Here is a 13,960-nt window from a genome sequence, read left to right as displayed (position 1 = left end):
TGGTCCAAGACTTGAGGTAGGTTTTGGATAACATTTGGGCCAGTACCTGTGGCCCTTTTTTAATGCGAAGCCCACGAAGGGTGACGAAAACTGGCAACACGCGAGTTGGAGTTTTGCAAAGATTCTGATACCTCGCGGGATTCGATGTCCTCGCGGGATCCTTTGTTCTAGTTCGTGTAGGTTTCTACAGTGCATGGCGAGGTAGAGTTGGAAATGGACTGTAGTACCCGCGGGATAGGATCGCTTAGTGCTCGAGTTCGCGTACGACGCTACAGTGATATGATGCGGGGCGGTGAGCGAGACCTAGGCGAAGTCTGTTTTGGGCACGTGTTGCATGGATCGCGCGGCTCGCGAGCTAGTCATTTCCTGGTGAGATTCTAATTGCTGAGTCCGAATGGATTTGTGATTAGGTCTCTGCGAATTGCTTACGGATCGCTATATAAGAGAGTTCGAGGATCTGGTTTAGGACACACACATAATCAATCATACAAAACAACTGCAAGTCTTCGAGCATCCTCGAAACCCTAAGTTCTAAATGCACCTCGCCTTACATCTCAGAGCCCGTCTGGACTCGCCTCTCTTTCCCAATTGCTGCTCTGCTCGCTGCAAACAGTGAGTATCGATTCACAGGTGACTAGATAGTTCGCTCGTAATTCCTCGCCCGCGAGGTGACACCGGAGCTCTACTTCGCCTGATTAGAAGTCAAGAACGCGCACCGTTCTCGTTCCGCGTCCGCGCGGTGGCACGCCCTACAAACCTTAATTTACTTTTTGGTAGCACAAGTTACCTCTCTACTCCTGCTAACGATCGTGGCCAAAACAGCTCCATTGAGCTTTGAGTTCCCCGAGCTTTAATCAAACAATTATTCCCAAAATAACTAGCGAGGGAGACGCTTTCATTGACAACCATTTTCTCCGCCTCACCAGAAGCGCACAAGACGAGAAGCAGGGCGGAACCGGTCGAGCCTACTACACTGAACCCTTCCTGCTCCGAGAAAATGCCACCGGAAAACTCGCCGATTTCACCACAAATTTCACATTCTCCATTTATGCGCCAGATGATGCAAAATTACCATTTGGTGCCGGTGATGGACTAGCCTTCTTTATAGCGCCAAACGGATCCAAACTCAATCGCTCAGCAGATGGGGGCGTTTCTCTCGGCCTCCCCTTCTATCAGCAGTACCCATTTGTGGCGGTGGAATTTGATATCTACATGAACACAGCCGAACGCACCTCCGACACAAATGAAACCGTGGACGACCAATCTGAAGAACTTCGGGGTATCGACGGAGATCATGTGGGTATCGACGTCAACTCTGTCAAGTCGTTGAAAGCCCTGGCTTGGAATGGTAGTAGCATCGATGGAGAAAATAATGATGTCCAGATCAGTTACAACTCTAGCACAGAAAAGCTGAGTGTTGCCTTCACAACTTTTGTGTCTGCCGGAAAAAAAAATACGAGCTATTTATCTTACACAGTTGATCTGAAGCTTACCTTACCCGATTGGGTCATTGTCGGGTTCTCTGCTTCAACAGGTGCAGCTTCTGCTATACACAAGATCGTCTCGTGGAATTTCACTTCAACTCCTCTGGTTGATGAGAATGCCAGGGACAAGACACCGGTAAGTCTACTCTCTGTTCCTGCGCCTAGCCCTGTAGCTAGTTCTGTAACTAGTTCTAATCCCAACTCCGGCAATAAAGGACTAGTTGTTGGGTTAGGGATTGGAGCAAGTATTATTCTAGTTGGTGGGCTGGCTCTGGTCTGGTTTATCTTGTTGAAGAAAAATGAAACGATGGACAGTGATGAGGATCCTATGGTTGGTGATGCCATTGACGATGAATTTGAACAAGGGACTGGCCCTAGAAAGTTTTTGTACGGGGAATTAGTCCGGGCAACTGGTAACTTTGAAGAGGAACAGAAGCTCGGGCAGAGAGGATTTGGTGGGGTTTATAAGGGGTTCATAAAGGACTTGAACTCATATGTAGCTGTGAAGAGGATATCCAAGGGATCTAAACAAGGAATGAAGGAGTACGCTACAGAAGTAAGGATCATCAGTCGACTTAGGCATCGGAATCTGGTTCAACTCCTTGGTTGGTGCCACAAAAAGAAAGAACTCCTGCTTGTTTACGAGTTCATGCCCAACTGCAGTTTAGATTCACATTTGTTCAAACAAAAGAGTTTGTTAACTTGGGAGACCAGGTACAAAATAGCTCAAGGATTGGCATCCGGGTTGCTCTATCTACATGATGGATGGGAACAATGCGTTTTGCACAGGGACATCAAATCCAGTAACATCATGTTAGACTCTAATTTCAACGCCAAACTTGGGGATTTTGGATTAGCTCGGCTAGTGGATCATGGCAAGCAATCACAAACAACGGTTTTGGCTGGAACAATGGGATACATGGCTCCTGAATGTGTTACCACTGGAAAAGCTAGTAAGGAAACGTCGCTTTGGAGATAGCATGTGGGAGAACACCGATTGATCTCAACATGGAAAGAGATCAAATCAATATTGTAGAATGGGTTTGGAAGCTTTATGGAGAAGGCAGCATCATTGAAGCAGCCGATCCGAAACTCTGCGGTAAATTTGATGAGAAACAAGTAGAGTGTTTAATGATTGTTGGGTTGTGGTGCGCTCACCCAGACTACATAATGAGGCCTTCGATACAGCAAGCGATTCAAGTACTCAACTTCGAAGTTCCGGTGCCAGTTCTTCCATCAAAATTGCCTGTGGCAACCTATTTGGCTTCTGCAGTATCGTTCTCCAAGTTTTCCGACAATAATAGTAATAGTGGTTTAAGTACAGATCAAAGCGTGCCTTTTACCGGTGGTTATAGCACATATTCCTCTCAGGTTACCGCATCTGCTACAACAAGCTCTTATCCATCGACATCCTTTTAGGAAGCACTCTGTCAGGGCAACTGTATTGTGATTTCATTGTAAATAAATCCACTTGGTGGTGTTCATGGTTTGTACCTGCTCTAGATTATTACAGTTTGAACATGTGGCTGTCCTATTTCGTCTTAAGTTTAACTTTCGTATCTAAGAATTTTCCTTCCCTATTTAGTACGTTTTCATAAATACTAAGAACAAGGCTTTCTCAAAAAAGAAAAAAAAAAGTACCAAGAACAACGACAACAATAGGGCTTTTCGGATTGACAAGACACTTGCTACTTAAAAAAAGACACAATATATAACTAGGTTTGGTAAATATGTTTACATCCTCGAAGAATAAAAACTTTTATCTTTTACCATGTAAAATAACGGGATTACAAGAACAGTCTCACTCACTATGTAAAATAACGGGATTACAAGAACAGTCTCACACATGTGACCCTACCGTCTATCATGATGAATTTTCTCTCACTAAATTGATGCATTTTTTCTCATCTCTCAAGTAGGGAACTCCCTCACTAAATGTATCAATCGCTTCCGTACGTAAATTATGAACTCTAGCTGTTCCGTACGTAAATTATGAACTCTAGCTGTCTAGCTTATCCTGGACAGCTGGATCGACTTCCTAAAACTTTCAAATGCTTGAATGAGTTTGGATACTTTAGACAAGTTTGAATTCCCTAATCTCGAACTTAAGCTTGAACGTAGACGTACAAGCTTGGAATCCCTGATCTTGAATTTAAGCAAAGTTCAGATTCCTTTGTTCTTCTATGATGCCTTTATAGTTTTATAGTTTATATAGACATTGCTCTTAGTGGCTGGTTGTAGGTACGGACATATAAAGAAATGAAAAAGCTTGACGAAATGAAAACCATAGTCATGATTTTCCATTTCTAAAGTTCAATATTTTCATATAAACATTATTTATATTTATCCTTCATCAATTCATGAGAAAAGGGTTTAACATCTTCTAAGTTAAAAAACATGTTTCGCTCTTCTCTCTCTCTCTTGAGAAAATAAGGGTGTGTGTCCTGTTAGCCCTAGAGTTGATGGTGGCGGCTCCAAAACGACCGGTGAGGACGGGCTCTCCCTCCTCCATGGAAGAATTCGGGAGTATGGTGGTGGTGTCTCGCGACATGGTGCCGTTCTCCTTGCTTTGTTTGGTTCTCTCTCTCTCGTCGTCTCCTTATTGACGTGGGGTGGAGAGCCATTGATCTCTGAGTTTGATGATTTGCGCTGGCAACGTAGGGTTTGGCGATGGCCCTCGATGAAGGATTGGAGAGGAATGGAACCTGGTTGGGAGAAATTTGGATTTGGATCGGCTTGGAGAGGACGAGACCCCGATCTGTCTGACGGCGGTGCTAATGGAGATCATGACTCCTGGGTTTTTGGTGGCAGATCTGAATCTCCATTGGTTGCTTGGCCGATGGCAAATGCTGGTGACGGTAGCGGTGGATACAATTAAGGTGGAGGTTGCGACCATGGTTGGGCCTGTGACGGTGGCTCTGACAAAACTAGTGCCGGAGGTGAGTCGCTGCTTTGGGATGGCGGCGGCAAAGAGGCATGGAAGGAGGCTAGGGTTTCCATGTTTCATTTGGGTTTTGGGCTCCTTCGGGATTGGACTGCATCAGCTAGAGTTTCTCTCCTTTGGGCTTTGGCTTGTGGAGCTGGATCAAGGCTTTTGAAGATTTGGGCTGTTTTGGAGGACATTAGTCTTTCTCCAAACTCTGTTTAATTTTGTTGGTCCAAGTTAGTTAGTCTGTGTTCGTGGTTTCTTGATGCTTACTTCGATCCCTAGCCAGCTTGATAAATAATTGTGCTTAACCGAACAAGGTGGGTGTACTTGAGATTTTATAGCTTATGCAATATCTAGTATAGGATTTGCAATTCTGCAAGACGATGTTTTCTGACGACCCAGTATAGAATTTGCAATTCTGTAAGACGATGTTTTCTGACGACCCCATTAGGATACGTCGTCTTTGTACTGTTTGCTCTGATTTAAATTGAATGACTTTTTGACCAAAAAAAAATAAAAAATTCATGAGAAAGACTCCAACTAGGGCTGGGCTCGGGCCCAAACCGGCATAGCATTTACAGGGCCCAGGTCTGGACCGATTGCTGTATACCCGGGCCGAGCTTTGCTCTTATAAAACAAGGGACTGGTAAAAGCCCGAATCGGGCCAGGCCGAGCCGGTCCTTCCTGTTTTCGGGCCCAAATTCTGTCAAAACACAAAATTTCAAAATCTGTACAAATGCTTAATGCATTACAGACTTTACAATCAATCAGCTTTACATATTAACATCAGCTGCAAAAGTGCATAAACTGCATTCTCATCTCTCACAATTGCAAAAAATGAACTTGTAAATGAAATGGCAGTGCAACCATCATTCCATCAATCTATCATAAGTTCATAACTCATAAGTCATAACATAAGTAACAACTACTCATAAGTCATAATAGCAAGTTTAAAAATAAAAATTCCAAACCTATATAGCCATAAACAACAACTACTCATAACAATGAAGGCATCTCAAAAAGCCATGCACACCTTGAACATAACAGATCAAAAAGTATGAAATCTGCAACATGTCAAACTGTCAAAGTCTGAAAATAGGCAACTATGCAAACCAACTGTCATAAACTCCCAGTCACAACTCACAAGTCACAAACATAAACTAAACTACTAAACAACATTTCAATGTTCCAATGGTTCCATAGCAAATTAAAGTTTCAAATGCATATTGGTAACATAAATAAAAACAAGAAATAAGCTTATAAGCAACATCATTCCCAATTCTCCATAACTTCCAAGTTCCAACAGCAGATTTGTAAGAATTATATCTTTCTTTCCCTTCATCTTCTCCCTACAAGGTAATTATGCAAACATGAATATAAAATTATACCAAAATCAACTAACCTATTGATGCAAACTGAAAACACAATAAATAAATTAATGAAATTATACCTTTCGATTTTTTCGTTGCAAGAACCATTTGTTTTAGTTTTGCTTTTGCAGGCTGGGACTTGGCTTGGACATCAGTAGGGACAGTAGCAGCTGGAAGAATTTGTTTTGATGATGCGGCAGTTGGAGTTTTAGAAGGACCTGCATCTTTACTCTTTTTGGCGACTTTTGCTGCTTTCTTGGGCTGTGACTGTGAGGGTGTAGTTGCTGCCACAACTTCATCTTCACTTTTTGTTTCTGATACATCCACAAGTTTTCCTTTTCCCTTTCCCTTTGCCTTCTTTTCCTTTGCCTTTCGCTTTGCATCATCTAAAACAAAGTTCAAATGAATGAAACAAATCAAGTCCACAACAGTAAAGATGTAAAGTAGAAAAACTGATTTATGCAATGATGCAAACATACCTCTTTCCATCTTTTCATAAAATTCAATCTCTTCTTGGCTTGGATATTACTCAGTTTCGGACTGATCCTTTTTCTTAATCCAATTTTGCAAGCAAAGCAATGCTTCCACTATTTTAGGAGTTAAAGAACTCCTAAAAGGGTCAATCACTCTACCTCCAGTAGAGAAGGAGGACTCGAATGCAACGGTGCTAACTTGGATAGCAAGTACATCCTTTGCCACAAGCGCAAGATTTGGATACTTGCAGCCATTTGTCTTCCACCAAGTTAGTAGGCACCAATTAGCTGCCTCTCGTTTTGGTGGAACCTCAATTGGATCAAGTAGGTATCTATCAACTTCACTCTCAATGACTTCGTCGGATTTAGCTAGAGCTTTTTGCCACCCTACATAAAAAAGAGAATACATCACACAGTAACATTGAAAGTAGCATATAAAGTTATAAACTATGATACTATTAAACACACAGTAAAAAACTATAAAATATAAACACACTAGGCAACTGAAAACACACATTTGGTACTACCTTCCAACAAATCTGCCATTTTCCATGACATCTTCACAACCCTAGACCTCTTCGAATTGGAAGATGAGGCTGTTTCTTTTGTGCTGCTGGAAACGATACTTGCTGCAGTGCTGCTCTTAGAAGATGCATTGGTTGATGTTCTATAGATGTCAATCAAGGTTACCAAGAGCTCCTTAACAGTGTTAGTCTTGGTTTTTGTTTCCTCAGGTGAATAATGGAGCACTTGTAGGTAAGTATGAGATATGTTCTTCAGCTTGAACCTAGGATCCAATACCAATGCAACCAACAACAATTGATTCATGTCTTCAATATGTCCAAAATATTTTCTAAACTTGGTAAGCATCTTTTCTGCCATCTTCAACATCAACAATTGAACTTCAGTTCTAGTTCCAGCCGCAGGCGCAAAAAGTGCATTAATCTCCCCTTCTATTACTACAATGTCATGAAATGTTTTATGAGCAGTAGGGTGTCTAGTCATACTCATCCTTATGGTCACATCATAAAAAACCCTCAAGATCAACACAAATATTTCAGCCTTTTCCCAATCCTCATCTTCTGGTGGTCCAACTCTTGTTTTTTTGTTCTTGGTGTCACCAGAACATACTCTTGTTCTTCTTCCTCATCTTGCTCATCTTCTTCATCAAAATAGCTTCTATTCTTGTTCATTTCCTCTGCAGCCATCCTTTGAAAAGCTGACTTCACATCTAGAGCTATGTCAAGCATTAAAAAGGTAGAATTCCATCTTGTTGGAAGATCAAGCGTCGGTATTTTTTCAGTGTCTATGTTCCCTTCTAGTCTTCCTTCTCCATGCACACCTTGAACACGTCTAATCTATTAGAACTACTTCTAATATACTTGACTGCATTCCTAATTGCTACACAACTTTATCCATTAATCTCAAACCAGCCTTCACAATTATGTTCAAGATGTGAGCCAAAGACCTCACATGAATGTGTTTTCCTCCAAACATTGGGGATCTTTCCATGCAGCCATTTTCTCTTGAACATACTCTATCGCCACCTTATTTGCACTTGCATTATCGACCGAGATAGTCAACACCTTATCTATCCTCCAACGTAGCAAACAAGATTCTAAAATCTTTCCTATTGTTGTGCCTTTGTGATTGGGAATCGCACAAAAGTTGATGATCCTCTTGTGCAAATTCCAACTAGCATTTATAAAATGCGCCGTCAACACCATATAGATGATGTTCTGAATTGAAGTCCAAGTATCTGTCATTAAGCACAACCTATGACTACTTAACACCTTCTGAAGCTCCTCTTTCTTTTGCTCATACAACTTCCAGAAGCACCTTACTACTGTTCTCCTAGATGGTGGAGTGAATTGTGGGACAGCCACCTTGCAGAAATGCCTAAACCCTTCATTCTCAACATGGCTGAACGGCAGCTCATCAATCACTATCATCTCACAAGCAGCTTGGATACAACGGTCATTGGTCCACACTTTCTAAAGTTCCATTTCAGGTTCGACTTCACCATCCCCAGCAATCACAGCTTGTCCGTCATCTATATTTTCCCTCCCAGCATACTTCTTGCATACTTTTTGAATATGCCTACGCAAAGTGCTTGTGCCGTTAAAAGAAGAATCTGCTTTGAGGTCAGCGCCACAATGGATGCATAGTGCACGATTCTCATTCCCCGCGTGCACTTTCTTCCCATCTCGGTGAGTGAAGAGTTCTCTTTGATACTTCATAAAGTGGTGCCACACCATTGAAGTCAATTTAGAAGCAGGCTTAGGAAGAGTTGATGCAGGACCTCTTCTTCTTTTTTTCGGCACACCCCGTGAAATCTCAGTTGCTGCTGGTGCTTCTTCTACAACCTCAATTGGAGCTTTTGGTTCTGGGACTTCTGGCTCCTTGTTCTCAGGCATCTCAGCCTCCGCCACAACCAAATCATTCCCGGTCTGAGTCTGACCTTGTACTTCTTCAATCAGTTCAATGTCATCTCCTGAGTTATAACACCCAGTGTCACTATCACTACTGACTGAATAACAGCCGTATTGTGAAGAAGAAGACAACGACATCTCAAACAGTCAAACCTGCATAAACACAAGTATACAACCAGTACTCTAGCAGCATTATTAAATCACAACTCCACAATCATTAACACAACCACAACTCCACAGACCACAATCATTAACTCAACCACAACTCCACAGTCATTAACAGTTTAACACAACCACAACTCCACAATCATTAAGTCCAAAATCACAAATTCATAATCGATTGAGATAGAGTTAGAGATTCAAGAGGAAGAGAGGGAATGAGAGAAGAGAGATGGAAACGAAGGCTTACCGACGGAGTCGGCGGGCGACTGAGGCGGAGAATAAGAGAGGCGCGGAGGCCGGAGAGGAAGAGACGCGCGCAGGCCGGAGCCAGAGAGGAAGAGAGCCGCGGAGGCCGAAGAGGAAGAGAGGCGTGTGTCGTCGTCTAGTCGAAAGGCAGAGAGGAAGAGCCGAAGAGAGGAAGAGAGCCGCGGAAGCCGGAGAGGAAGAGAGCCGTGGAGGCCGGAGAGGAAGAGAGCCGCGGAGGCCGGAGAGGAAGAGAGGCGTGCGTCGTCGTCTAGTCGAAAGGCAGAGAGGAAGAGCCGAAGAGAGGCGTCGTGACCATCGTCGTCTCGTCGAGACTCACAAGCAGAAGGGATTAGTCGATTAGAGGAACTGAGGAAGTGAGGAACTGAGGAAGAGGGATTAGTTTGACTTAGGGCTTGACTAATCCTATGTGGTTGGACCTATGCTACTAGTATAAGCTTGCCAAAATTAACCAATCGCTGAATGACATATATGGACGCCGGGCTTTCGGGCCTAAATTGCAAGCAAATATAGGGACCGGGACCGGCCCGGGTACATCTGAGCCCGGCCTGAATGGACACCAACTGAACAAGGGACCGTAAAAAAACCCGGCCTGGCTTGGTCGGACCGGCCGGTCCGGTCCGGTTTTTTTTGCCAGCTCGGGTTTTTTGCCCACCCCTAACTCCAACAACGCACCTTACTGTGCTACTTTAACAAAAAAAAATGCTGGACGACTCCAACCACATATATTTTTATTGTAAATTAGCATAACAACAAAATAGGGTTCTCAACTTTAACAAAGGCTTCTCCGTTCCTGTTCTATAGCTCGATATATATTGTAATTGATTCGAGTTATGTAAGCATCTACGCCCCGCTACACGTCTTCCCAAAATGTAAGTATGTGTTTTGAATTTTTTTTGGTTACATATGTATTTTTGTATCTTTACCACTCGCCGACAATCGTTTTCTCTCTTCTATCCTTTCCCTTAAACCCAAAAAAAAGAAAAAAAGAAAAAGAAAAAAAAAAGAAGGCACAAACCTGAAATTGATCAATTCATAGAAATTTATATACCAAATCGGTCAAATTCAAGCTACCCAGACACCAATTCTTCAAATTTGCAACTCGTAAACAAATTACAAATTACAGAAGATAAAGAAAGAAGAAGGTAGAAGGGTTGAAAGTGAGAGTGGAAAACAATTTGTTCAAGAAGAGAAAACATAAAATCAAACACGAGGAAGAGTAGATCAAGGAGGGCGAACTGAGAGAATGCACGACTGGGAGACACTGATAAGGATGAGGCGAGGAGAAGCAAACGATGATGAGATGGACGTTTAAAAAACACGGGGCTTCCACAAACCCACCAAATTTGGGGGTCTGTGTAAGCGGGTGTGGGGAGGATACGAGGACTGCATAACCCCATTTAAATGAATCATTCTCTCTCACCCAAACACGGGACGAGGCTTATTTCCTTATGGAAGTTAGTCCAATCCTAACATAACCCGAGTACCAAACTTGTTGTTAGAGGGTGTGAATGATCATAAAACTAATTAGGTATAAGATCTAGAAAGGAGGACACCCTCCAGGTGTGAGTAAATAAATCTGCTACGACCTTTAAGAGAGAGAGAGAGGGAGGGGGGGGGGTGGTATATGACATATTCTCTAGAATCAAAACCCATAAACTTGGGATTGCTTTGGCTTTATCGGCCAACCCGAAGATACCAAAGAGGTCCTAGTCTCATAGTGGATATCCATCGTCCTTTGTCAACTTCCGGCCACGACAGGAAAGTCAGGAACATTTAATCACGTATGCAATAAATCGATTCAATTTTGTTGTAAGTTAAGTAACTAATCCCAATTGCATTGCATGGATGAAGTTCCCCTATTACAGTTGGGATATATAGTAGGATTAGATTCTGGATTCTGGTGAGCAAGTAATTTTACTACTGATAACCAAGTTGATTATGATTAATCGACATAGGTAGGTTTCAAACTAAGTTTATGGTCTTGTGTTGTACGGTTGTACCGTACTAGCATGTAACCTAGCTGCTCTGCCCGCTAAGTGTTTGTAAAAATGCCTGAATAGAAGTCATGTCGCATTGTGCATTTATGCTGCTGTTTCTGTTTCTTGCATGATGCGAAATGGGTTTAGGTTTGTAATCGTTTACGGGACTCTTGGATCAAGGGCTAATTCTGCATTTGAAAACTACATAATAATTGTTTATGTTGGACTTCTTCACTGGAGGAATGTCCAACTGGGTTTTGGGAATTTTCCATCCATTATGAGAATATGAGATGCTCTATTATATACTTTTGGATGCATAAATAAGAAATGAAAACATGCATAATCAAACAAATTCCAGAAGATGGTTGAGAATTTGCTATTTACTGTTTCTAGTAGCAGATTAAGACTTGATAAATTGAGGAATGAGAATTTGTTACAAAAGATGTAGCTACCTTGATGAATAGCTGCTATAACCTCCATTATAGCTAGACTCAGTTTTGCTTGCTTCTAAACCAGTAATGTTAGTAGAGGAGATTGGTCGAGATGTTTGAGGAAAGGTAGCCATTGGCATCTCTAATGGGAGAAAAGGCCATGCAACTTCGAAGTTAAGTACTTGAATTGCTTGTTGCATTGAAGGCCTCATATTGTAATCCGGATGAGCACACCACAACCCTACCATCATCAAAAACTCCATTTGTTTCTCATCAAAATATCCACACAGCTTCGGGTCAGCTGCTTCAATGACTTTCCCTTCACCATAAAGTCCCCAAACCCACTCCACCATATCGACTCGAGTGTTTTCCAAATTGAGATCGATGGGTTTTCTCCCGCATGCTATTTCTAGAGCAACAACTCCAAAGCTGTAGACGTCTGATTGCTTGCTAGCCTTTCCTGTTGTAACATACTCTAGAGCCATGTATCCCCTAGTCCCAGCCACAATGGTTGTTTGTGACATTTTTCCGTGGTCCACAAGTCGAGCTAACCCGAAATCTCCAAGTTTCGTGTTAAAATTCGAATCCAACATAACATTGCTGGATTTGATATCCCTGTGCAGCACACATTGTTCCCATCCTTGGTGTAGATAGAGCAACCCCGAGGCCAATCCATGTGCAATTTTGTATCTTACCTCCCAAGTTAACAAGCTTTTTTCATTGAACAAATGAGAATCCAAGCTACCGTTGGGCATGAATTCGTAGACAAGGAGGAGTTTCTTATCATGGCACCAACCGATGAGTTGCACCAGATTCCGATGCCTGAGCCGACTAATAATGTTCACTTCTGCTGCATACTCCTTCAGCCCTTGTTTAGACCCGCTTGATATCTTCTTAACAGCTACATACGAGTTCATATCTTTGATGAATCCTTTGTATACTCCACCAAACCCTCCCTCCCCAAGCTTTTCTCCATGTACAAAATTACTAGTCGCAAGGGCCAATTCATTGTACTTGAACTTCGTAGGGACTGTCCCCTTTTCGAATTCTTCAGGAATCATATCATTAAGTACACTGATATCATCATCACTACTTTCCCGAGCTGTTTCCCTCCTCTTCCTGTATAAGATGAGCCAAACCAAAGCCAACAAACCGACCAAGGTAGCACCTCCACCAACACCCAACCCGACAATTAGTCCTTCCCTATTGTTGTTAGATCTTGTGGTCAATGCTGCATTATCATCAAGCAGAGGAGTTGAAGTAAAATTCCATGACATGATCTTATGCAGAGCAACTGCATTACCGGTTGAAGCAGAGAATCCGACAATGACCCTATCAGGCAAGTATCGAAGCAGATCAACTAAGAAATACATACTTTTGATCATCTGGACTTCGTCACCATCTACACCAATTTGAATCGTAGTGAATGCAACACTAAGATTTTTCGAGGTGGAGTTGTAAGTAATTGTGGCATTATTTTCTTTTGCTGTGCTAATACCACCATCCCATGGCTCCGTAACGTTGGACTTGAGGGAGTTGATGTCGATGCCGGCATGAACATAATTCAGACACCAATCAATAGATTCTGACTTATTATTGGGGAAGATATCAAACTCGACGGCGACAAACGGGTATTCAGTGCTGGACATGGTTTTATTTGCCAGCCTACTGTTGACAGGGAGGCCAAGGCTGCTACCTTGTCCTAGTGTATGGTTTAGTAAGGACCCTGGCGGTGCTAGGAAGAATACCAGCCCATCACCGGACCTGGTCTTGTTGTCGTCAATGGAGAATGTGAAAGTTCATGTAAAGTCAACGAGTTTTCCGGTGGAGTTTTGCCGGAGGAGGAAGGTTTCTTTGAAGGTGGCTCTACCGACGCTGCCATTTATCACCTCGTCACGAGCACTTTTGGTAAGTCGGAGGGAGCCATCGGAGAAAGCATCTCCCTCCATAGATATATTGTTTGTAACAGCAGGTGGAAAGCTAGAGAAGTTGAAGGTCAATGGAGTTGCAGAGAAGGGCAAAACTAGTAGGAGAAGAAGAATCATTTGAAACTGCTTTAGGGACAACCTGAATGTGTTTTTTTCAGCCATTTCTGATTGTTTTGAGAAACTGTTTAGCAAGATATTAGATAAATAGCTGTACACTTGTACTATAAAAATTTCTGAGCTGAAATATCACACTAATTAAATTTGCTTTCTCAGTGAAGGACCAATTTACGTTGACTTGGAATATCCTCCAGCCTCCAATTTTCCCATTATTATACGTTCCGGTACCTAACTATAGAAAATTCTAATATACTATGTATAATGACTATTTACCTCTTTAAAAATCTTTATATGTCATACAATTAGACACATTTGTTGTAATAAGTATGTTATACCATATGGCATGATAGACAAACCCAATATATATATATATATATATATATATACA

At 42.2% G+C, this 13,960-nt stretch overlaps 1 protein-coding gene and 1 pseudogene across 2 annotated transcripts; one reads left to right on the top strand and one right to left on the bottom strand.

The window, feature by feature from the left end:
* Positions 1–535: 535 nt before the first annotated feature.
* On the top strand, positions 536–2,903 carry LOC101296835 (annotated as a pseudogene). The gene is made up of 2 exons (XR_184115.1): positions 536–612; positions 882–2,903. The product of XR_184115.1 is annotated as an L-type lectin-domain containing receptor kinase IX.1-like (transcript).
* A 5,347-nt stretch (positions 2,904–8,250) lies between these two features.
* LOC101296257 (L-type lectin-domain containing receptor kinase IX.1-like) lies at positions 8,251–13,617 on the bottom strand. The gene is made up of 4 exons (XM_004291975.1): positions 13,364–13,617; positions 11,549–13,291; positions 9,098–9,462; positions 8,251–8,750 (listed from the first exon to the last, which is right to left on the bottom strand). The coding sequence occupies exons 1-4, from the start codon at positions 13,615–13,617 to the stop codon at positions 8,251–8,253; spliced, it is 2,862 nt and encodes a 953-aa protein (XP_004292023.1).
* Positions 13,618–13,960: the final 343 nt, after the last annotated feature.

This window comes from Fragaria vesca, linkage group LG2, assembly GCF_000184155.1.
Source record: "Fragaria vesca subsp. vesca linkage group LG2, FraVesHawaii_1.0, whole genome shotgun sequence".
NCBI lineage: Eukaryota > Viridiplantae > Streptophyta > Magnoliopsida > Rosales > Rosaceae > Fragaria > Fragaria vesca.
The sequence above is the reverse complement of the archived record's forward strand: the minus strand, read 5'-3'. Positions and strand labels throughout refer to the sequence as shown.

Bases quoted from the DNA above. Each gene is read 5' to 3' on its own strand.
- LOC101296257 (XM_004291975.1), bottom strand. From the start codon at position 13,617: ATGGCTGAAAAAAACACATTCAGGTTGTCCCTAAAGCAGTTTCAAATG. The intron at 9,463-11,548 runs GTAGCTACATCT...TCACTTCCTCAG, and splicing joins TATAGCAGCTATTCATCAAG to TTCCTCTAATCGACTAATCC. The intron at 8,751-9,097 runs GTAAGCCTTCGT...GTTATAACTCAG, and splicing joins GTCGCCCGCCGACTCCGTCG to GAGATGACATTGAACTGATT.